The 9,562-nt window shown below is 42.1% G+C and overlaps 1 protein-coding gene across 1 annotated transcript in view; it reads right to left on the bottom strand.

Annotated features, from left to right (window-relative positions):
* Positions 1-781: 781 nt before the first annotated feature.
* The window catches only part of FHDC1 (FH2 domain containing 1), a 48,555-nt gene continuing 39,774 nt past the window's right edge, over positions 782-9,562 (bottom strand). The window contains exons 11-12 of the mRNA XM_019534488.1: positions 9,166-9,330; positions 782-4,720 (exon numbers count right to left, since the gene is read on the bottom strand). Coding sequence (XP_019390033.1) covers positions 2,654-4,720; positions 9,166-9,330 — 2,232 coding nt within the window. The 3' untranslated portion in view covers positions 782-2,653. The remainder of the gene's footprint in view (positions 4,721-9,165; positions 9,331-9,562) is intronic.

Genomic DNA, 9,562 nt, shown 5'->3' with positions numbered 1-9,562 from the left:
TCAAATTACCATATTTCTGATTTCTGGTTGTAACTGTGTTGATCTAAGGACACAGGCAGACAAAACTCCTAGGGTAGAGGTGATATCTTTTATTAGACCAACTAAATAGTCGCCAAAAAAAATTGTTCTTTGCAAGCTTCTTACAGCCCCCAACCCCACACCTCCTTACAGCAGACTAGAGAGCTTACTTCTAAACCCCCGAGAGATGGAAGCTAGGATTTCTCAGGAGAGTACATGAAGCTAAAAGACATCAGCAGATCCAGACTTGTAAGTTCCACAAACATTTACCTTAGCCAGAACGCACCGTGTGTGCAAAAGGTGTTGCTTCTTTCACTTTCAGCCCAAACCCCCTCCAGACATGTTTGCTCTTAACCCATCTTTAGTGCAGGAATTCCTCTGCCAGAAATGCCTTATCATGGAAACTGAAGGTAGGTACCATGTCTTAACAATAAAAAAATTCATTCAGCAATTTAAACTCCAGAATTTCTGTTTTATTGTCCTTCTTTTTGAGACTGAATAATAGTGACCCACGCTGAGACCATGTTAGTTTAACAACTAGAGCTCTAACACCAACATTACAACAGGAAAAAGGGGAAAATGTAAACCACAAACCCTGTAAATGGGAACTTTATTATACTACCACATTACTCCGAAATGTATAAATGGTCCGTTAAATACATTCAGCAGTTTGCTTTTACACAGATTTACAGAAATTTATTTACATTTCCCAAACACATTTAAGTTACTTTTTTCAAGCTTGCTACTGATAAAAAGGTTTTAAAAAAACGTCTATCACCTGCTCCTGCAGATGTGTGCACAAAAAGATACAGATAGGGCTAAAGACACTTTCATATTTAACCCACAAGGAAGGTCCAAAAGCTTGAGATTGAAAACAATAATTCGCTCTGAGGGCCTCACCTGCAAGTGGGCTATATAAATTCTCATTTGAGGCAGACTCATAGAAGGGGCCCCATATAATAATGGTATCTTGGTACACTGTTCACATTGGAATCAGGAAGAGTTAAGGGGCACTTGTCTTATTATAGTCACAAAGTTGGATATCCCTGATTGGTTGGTTGATAGCCCTTGGAAGAATATGGGCAAACAGTTCATTTGGACTGAATTATACAGTCCTGAAATGGAAGGGGGAAAAGATGCACCAGACAGGCAAATAGATCACTCATAAGACACCACCACTTGTCTAAAGAGATTTTCATCTTCTAAGTTTTCCTTTTTCTCAAATGAGGCTTCATTCATACGTGAATAAAAAGGCAACTGTTTAAACACAATGCTTTAGAGGACAGTGATCAGTTTCCTCATCTACCCACACTTTGTTTGCGGAGGTGTACGGCACAGCAAACAAGTTTTCCCTCATTCTCTGTATCTTAGTCTGACACAATAGTAAAATCAGTATCTGCAGATTTTTGTTTTAAAGCTTATCAAATACTAGTTCAGAATGAGCTTTTAAATCCTTTAGCTTCTTTAAACATCATTAAAAACCATATTTGAAGCCACCAAAGAAGTTTAAGTTACAAAAAGCGTTGTCATGCGTAAGCTATATGTTTCATGCTAAATACTCAGGTTGACAAAGAAAGGAAGAGGAAGGGAAACTGACGGCTCTTTCAAAGCCATACCAGCATTCAAGTAACTTGGCAGTAGACAAACCAGTGAAAATATGGAATGGTAAGAAAGTGCACTGCACCAGGTTGCAGCCTCCAGAAGCTGAGCTGCACCACTTTTGATATGTATCATAAATATATGGCACTTCTGTATTACTAAAAGCTGGCAAGTTTGCACATGACTGAAACGAGTCAGAACAGGAGTAGGCATCATCCCTAACAGCTACTGGTGGCATTTCCTATAGGCGTGGCCTCCAGCTACACAACTAGATCCAACACCTGTCACTTCTTACTATATTCTACTTGTACATGCATGACAATTCTGCCACATTCATGGAGAGAAAACTTTCTGCCCTGCAGAGTTTTCCTCAGACACACATACACACTAATAAGACATGCCATAAATTCTTCAATGACATTAAGACAGACACAGAGTGCATGTCCCATTTTACCATTTCAGGTGAATGGTTCCTAGTGTCCAATTGCCAGCAATGGACTCTGCAACAGGCAAAAATGATTCCTGAATCCAGGGAAAAACGTGAGACAAAAAATGCCGGTTTAACAAAGTTCATTTTTGTACCATTCCGCAGAAGTAGCTTCAACGTTGAATAGAGGAACCAACTAGCAATAATGCTTGAGTCTTAAAAAGATTGTTATGTATACAAAAACTGGCCGTAATCCATACTTTTTGTGACAAAGGCATTTCATCTTGTAGTTCAAAATTCCTTCAAGTTTGTTTGTTTTTTGGTCAACCACTGTACCGCAAATGCACAAGGTATGTTACATTTGTACTCCATCACGGTAGCTTTAAATACATTCAAAAACTCATACTTAAAGGAGGATTTAGACCAGAACAAAAGAAATTACTATCTTCCAATGGCATATTTACTGTATGTTAATTACTATGACACTACAGTTAACAGTGATATTACTGTTTTAAATATTTCACAAGGACATCCAGTGCTTAAAACACGTGTTCACATTCCAAGATTAAAAAACCCCCCACCCAGCAACACCAACCCTCCCCCAAATGCTTATTTTAGTAATGGCTTCAGTATTTTGCCTAGTGTGGTCCGGTTTGCGTCTTTGAATTTAAGGGAAGACTTTTCTATTACACCTTTTTCCTTTGGTGTAGGCTCCACTTTAGTGCTGAGAAAATCACTATGGTCAGAGCTTCTTCCAACAACTTTAACACTACTTGCTCTCTTTAAGGTACTTCCACTGTTTTCCTTTGGACTCAGGTCATCACAGGTTGCTGCTGGTCTCATTTTAGGCAGCCTCTGAGAGATGGACCTTGCGAAGCCTGGAGGTTTAAAAGGGTTAGCTGGATCTGCTTTCGCACGCTTTGAAGAAGAGGCCACTGTGTTCCTTGCAAAGCTTGGGACGGAGGATGGTGTTTTGGGAGCGCTGACGGCCATGCTTTTAGCAGCATCAGTAGTCATCTGGGGTTTTACAGTAGTGCGACAAATCTTAGTTTCATCTGGTTTTGGCTTGGGAATGCTTCTGATAGGCTTAGAACCAGGCTTTTTGAATGAGCCCCCCCTCTGCTGACCTTGGTCCCTCTCAAAATGAGCACCACTTGTAGTTGCAGTCCCTCTCTGGAATCTTGGCTCCTCAACTGATATGCTGTGCCGGTATGGACTTCTTGGCATGGTGTCTGCCGTGCCACGGAGAGAGTTGCGACGTGACAGTCGTGTTTCAGTTGCACTGGCTTCCCGAGGCGCTGGTTTGGCTTCTGGTTTTTTTACACTGCTTGGTGCTTTACTTGACCTAGAAATGGGCACCACTTTCCTCATACTTTCATTTTCAGATGCATTCAAAGTTCGTATGGGCCTGGAAGCAGCTGTATGGCCAGGGTGAGGTCCAGCTGGTTTTGAGGAGCTTGGTGATCTATCTTTTAGAGAGTTTCTCTTTGGTCCTAGTGTTTCTTTACTTCTCACAAGCTTTTCCTTAGGAAGTCCATGCTTGCTGCTGGAATCCTCTTTATCATTTGAGGAAGTATGAAGAGAGGCCGCCCTTGCAGAAGCAGAATGCAGGTTTGAAGGAACTGTCATATTCCCATCCAGACCATCATTCACAGAGGAGTGCACTTTGTCATCTTCCCTTCTCATTTCACTTCCCCTTAGTTTAAAATTGTTTCCTTCTGAACAGTCCAAAGTTAGAGAACAGTCAGTAGTATCAGATGCATAGAACATCGGCCCGTGTTCTTTACTTCCAGAAACACTGGTATCCATAGAGGTTGGGCCACTACTGCTGGGCTCTGAAACTTTGCTCTTGCAACTTGCTGACTTGGCTTTACTGCCAGAGGCCTCTTTGGAACTTCTGCAAGACGGCATTGAATCATCATCATCTGCCGTGCTGAGGGAACGTAAGCTCAAGTCATCTAGAGTCTCTACATCTGCTGCACCAACTTCCTCTGAATTTATTAGAGCCATCTCTTCCCTACACTTTGTTCCTTGAGTATCAAGCTTAAGAAATCCTTTAACTTCATCTTCCCTAAAGGCAAGGGCCAAATCATTTATGTCTGTGGACTCATCAGAAGGCACATTGGATATATGCATGTTGTTGTCAGTGTTCTTTTGTGAGTAGAGATTAGTACTGGCAGAGCCTGACTCCATGTACTTTAAGTGAGTGGACTGAGCCGAGGGTAGCTGGAGCTGATCACCACTGTTCATTTTGGCTTCAGGTGCTTGTTTTAAGTGCAAATCATTTAAATTAGTATCTCTATTTTCTTTGGACTCAATCCAAGCCACGCTAGGTCTCCCTTGGCGGGTGTTTGCTCGAGGAAGGCTGTTAAATTTGTTTGGATCCTCATCTTTTGAGATCTCCAAAAATGTCAGAAGCTCTCTGTCTGCAGTGATTCCCAGAGATAATCGGGAGCGTCTGGAGCTAGTATTTCTATATGAAGGGCTTTGGGGCCTCTGCTGCAAAAAGGGAAGGAATTCTTCAAGTCCTTTCCTACTCAGCATCTCAACATCATTTTCACTACTGCTTCTCCCAAAGCCCCCAAGCTCTCCTGCAGCCCAGGATCGGCGCTTTTCTTCTAGCTCTTTTGCTCGTTGCCGATGATGAATTTCTTGGATCTCTCGTTCCCTGTTTTCCTATCAAGGAAAAAGAAGGGAGAGGAATAAATACATATCCCACAACAAAGTATCTGTTATTTAACTATTAGCTAAGTAAGGTCACCCACCTTTTTCTACAGTGATTAGGTCCTCTACTAAAATCACAATAGCAACTACAGTGCCACATGGAGAGCAATTCCTTGTATAACTAACACAGCACAGACCGGCCAGCATAAGAAACACTAAAAAGTACTGACAAGGCCCTGCAGAGACCAAAATATGCAACTTGATTTTAAATGCACCTTCAGTAAATGTAAACAAAAGCAATTTTATCTGATTATACAAACATTTACAATGGGTGGCCAACAGGGCAACAACGAGAAATGCATATTTTGGGTAAGAACAGGCGTTGCATTTGAGACGGTTCTCATTGATCCGAGTCAAAGCCCACAGTATAGTCATTGCTTTACACATACAACTTGTCCCCAGTTTGAATGGCAATTGAGTTGAACTAGGCCTGACTGCTCCAGGGAAAAAATTGTTATCTTGGATACTTCACAGGTACTTTAAGTATGACAAAGGGCTTGTAGTTTACAGCAGTGGTTCTCAACCTATTTTGTATCAGGACCTATTTGTAAACATTGATGGCTAGTCCAAATTCTGTGGCCCTAACTCCTGACCCACTGCCCCACCCCACATGCCTCAAGCTCCTCCAGTGTATGGGGCAGGAGGTAAGTACGTGGGCCAGGGTGTGTGTGCATGTGGGGCGGGGGCCCAATCAGCCCCTTCAGGATAGAACCCTACCAACCTGCAACGGAAAACCCATGGTTTCCTACATTTTTGTCCTTTAAAAGAATCCATTTTTAAAGTTTGTTTGCAACCCTTTCATATATTCTTGTAACACACTTTTGCATTGTGACCCATGGGTTGAGAAACACTGGTCTATAGGATCTCAGAATAAAAGGCTTGGTGCTTTAGGGAAAAACCAATGCAATTTTTTACCTTTTTAGACATGGAGACTGCTGATAGATGTGAACCCTCTTCCCCAGCTTCCAAAAAACCCCAAAAACCCAGCTCCCCAGTGCCAGTATAGATCATGGCTTTTTGGCACCTTTATCTAAAGCTGATTCAATCAACTATTAGATAAAAGCACCAAAAAGCCTTCCTGAAGCACCCAATCTTTACAGATGTTGGGTGAGCTGGGTCAAACTAACATGATGCCTCTTCTGGGTATGCACTGTGATTGATGCAATGGCACGCCAAGCTTAAAGCATTGGGGTTTTCTTTGTTTAATGTCTGTAAGAAGCCACTGTCCATTTAAACAATCCTGCATGATGCTAAAGACCATGTTTCCCAACTGGTGTGCTGTGACACACTGGTGTGCCATTCAGCATGTCCTGGTGTGCCACGGCATTTCTGGGCTGGAGTCACACCCCCCACCTGCAGCTGCTGCGGACAGACAGACAGACAGGGGACATGGCTCCGGCCAGTGATTCAAGTGCTGAGCTCCCTGTCCCCTGGTGCTCTGCACTTGGCTGCTTGCCTGCCCCCCCAACACTGCACCCCCACATTCCACAGTGTGCCGCGGAGTAGGAGAGGCCACATAAATGTGTTGTGGGGTGGAAAAGGTTGGGAAACACTGCTCAAGACAACCGTAAGGCCACTGGCTCCATTTGATTCTTCTAAATTCTAACAGCACCAATTGTTCCCCAATGACTGGGAATCCATAGGCAAGTTCCAATGAACTCCACAACCAGGACCTCAGACCTAAGCTCAACATACTAAAATCAACACAATATACTGTATTCTTTTTCTATTACATTCTATTTTAGGCTACACTCCCTCTCAATTTTGGAACTCTTACATGTTACTGGTACAAAAATCTCTAACTACAGCACAATACGGGACAGCCTGGAGATTTTGGAGGCTGGACCAGGAGGACTTCTAAGTCTGGGAAAAACATACAAGGCAGCCGTTTAGAGTTGGGGGATAACATTAACATTAGTTAACACTGGGTGATAACATTAACATTCAATATATTTCTATTAGTCATTAGTGGTGAAATACATATGAGTCAGCATTTTGATTGCTGCTTCTAGTTTCAGATTTAACCCACGAAAATCTTATCCCTACTTTTGCCTCTATTTCTAATACCAATGCATGTGCAAAGGAGAGAAGGGTAGTATAGATAAAATGCTAGTGAGATCTATCACTTTTTCACTACACTACTGAAATCTGTTTTGAACAGATATGTGTGAGATGGTTTGAGCGGGGTGGGGGGGAAACCTTGACACAAATCAACCTTTACACTGAGTGTGCAACAGAGGAATAACCAGAAATGCACATTTGGAGTAAGAACTCGTTTTGAGTTGCATATTCCCTAGTGTTCCCATCATCAGCACTAGCAGAGCTGCACTAGTACCAAAAGTAGCACAAAATCATCAATACATAGTGAGTCTTGTGTCAGTTCAGCCATTTGTGAATGGAGTTGGGTGAGGGGGTGGATTTGAGCAAAGTTTTGAGGCAAAGTGTGTTCCACAGCAACAAGATCACTAAATGCATCAAACCTGTCAAAGGCAAGTCCTGAGAGGATGGGCTGAATTTTAGAAAAGAATTGGTTAAAAATAGTAAGATGCAACTGGGAGTTTTACAAAGCCTTATAAATTTCCATGGCTTTATAATAAATTAACAATAATTTAGGAAGCTTACATAAACCCTAATGAGATGTGGTATAAAGAATCAGAAAGCAATGGACACATTCTGGAGATCTTCTTAAGCCAAAATAAACTTCTGTCTTATGAAACACAACACACTTCTGCATATTCAAACTTATGCATATACAAAAATGTTTAACTACCATTTTCTTGTGGGTGAATGCATTTCAGCTATTGAATATCATCTGTCTTCGGTCTTGTTTGATGGGCAACTACATGATGCACTGATTTTCAACAAGTATACCCTATTATTTTTTAGAACCACTCCTCTAACTGTAGGAGTTTCCCCCTATTCCCTACCCCCAGAGAAAATCTACTAGCAAATAAGAGATTTATTTTTCATTATAATGAAAACAGTAATGCCAAGATGACCCCAAAGTGGAACACTAAATAATAAATACCGAAATTTGTAAGATCTAATTATGAACTGCATCCCACACCTCATACTGCACTTATCTTCTGCAAAGGCATGAAATAACTTCTCACATGTCCCCCTGGCCTCTCCTAAGGTGTGTGCAGTGGCAGGAAGCCCCCCTGCACACACCCGGACAAGCTGCCCAGGCTCTAAGTGTCCCACGACCTGCTCCAGGGCCCCACTCACCACAGCACCGGCCCCACTCCTTCCCTCACTGTGAGGGCCTCGATCAGCCCTCTGCGCTGGCCCGTGTTTGAGGGGGCTAAGCCCTGTTAGTCCTGGCCTTCCGCCGTCTATGGCTGTGAGCCCGCCTGTCACACATGTGTGGGTAAAGTATCTTTTTGCATGCAATATTCACGGAACTACCAGGACCATTTGCCAAGATCAGTGGTAGTTTTGTGAATATTCCATGAAAAATGATACTTTAACCTGCACATGTGCTGCAAATTTTTGACAAGAAATCCATGATTTTCTCAGGGCCCTATACATAAGCACACAGACTACCTTGGTACTTGCAGTCTATTGCTCTGTATCTCAGTATTGTGTGCCTGCTTCATTTCAGTCTGTACTAGCAAAAGGGCATTGCTCAGATATTGACTTCCAATCCCATAGTAATCTCTCTCAGACTTTTAAAATAGTAATGTCAAAAGGTTACTTAATTGTAAGGTGCCTGTTCATACCATTATATAACAGCGTAGGAAAACATGGGCATAACTTCTTGGCTTAAGCGAGCCAAATAACACAAAGTTGTCTCCCGTAACCTTGTGTTTTTCCAATAACAAAATGTAGAACAAAGGCAACATAAGCCATTTTGATGACAAAGCAACTTCTACCTCTGCGTTAGGATGTGGTAGTCTCTAGTACAGGTGTTGAAATACAGAGATAAACATTTTTTGGTCTGCTTTCTAGTCAAGCCCTTGCCCCCTGAAAAGAGACAACACAGCCCCTGCCGGCCCCAGGATAATGCATAATACTCTCCTCCAGAAATACTGGTCAGAGGCTAGGAGTTTTTACAGATTTGAAAGGAAAATGAGGGAAAGTTAACTTTTAGTAGCAATTAAAGGGACTAGTCTGACATGCCTTCTAAATAACTACGTAACAAAATTGTTTGCCAGTAACAAAATAGTTGGGGGACACAAATCCTTCACTGTTGCATTGGAAAGGCTAGTGAGGTACAGGTTGGGAAATTTTCCAGTTTCTTAGAGCAGTAAAAGTCTCACAAGTAGGTAAACTACAATTCTAATGCACTGAACTTGATGTGGACATTAAGTCCCTTAAGACAGAAACATTGTCCAATTCTAAGGTGATCCAAGATTTACTTTAAATGAATGAGAACCTGTATTCATTCTTCTTACCTTAACAGCCTTGTTGAACTTTATGCAGAAGTCCCTAAATATCTGGAAGCACTCATCCAATTTCATAGTGTCTTTGTCTTCACAGAAAAAGTCAATAAGAGCATTTCCCACCTTGCGCAATTCTCGTTTCTGGTGTTCTAGCTCTTTTAGTTCGTTTACAGCAAGCTGAAGTAAAACAAGCACATAAACACATAACAAACCAGCGAGAGTTGAAGCTAACCAACCATATACTCTAATACAATAAAGGGCATAGTCTGTTTCTCTGTGCATCTGTCTGCCCACAATGCTTTTCCACCAACTCTGCACGTGCTGCCAAGCAGGCTGTGCAGGCCTGGGCTGCTCAGGCCTAAGTTTGAGCTGCTGTTGGGGAAGTTTGTGGTGGCATCGAACATGCTCC

This window comes from Crocodylus porosus, unplaced genomic scaffold (assembly GCF_001723895.1).
Source record: "Crocodylus porosus isolate Cpor-Errol unplaced genomic scaffold, CroPor_comp1, whole genome shotgun sequence".
NCBI lineage: Eukaryota > Metazoa > Chordata > Crocodylia > Crocodylidae > Crocodylus > Crocodylus porosus.
This window is presented reverse-complemented; position numbering and strand designations above follow the sequence as displayed.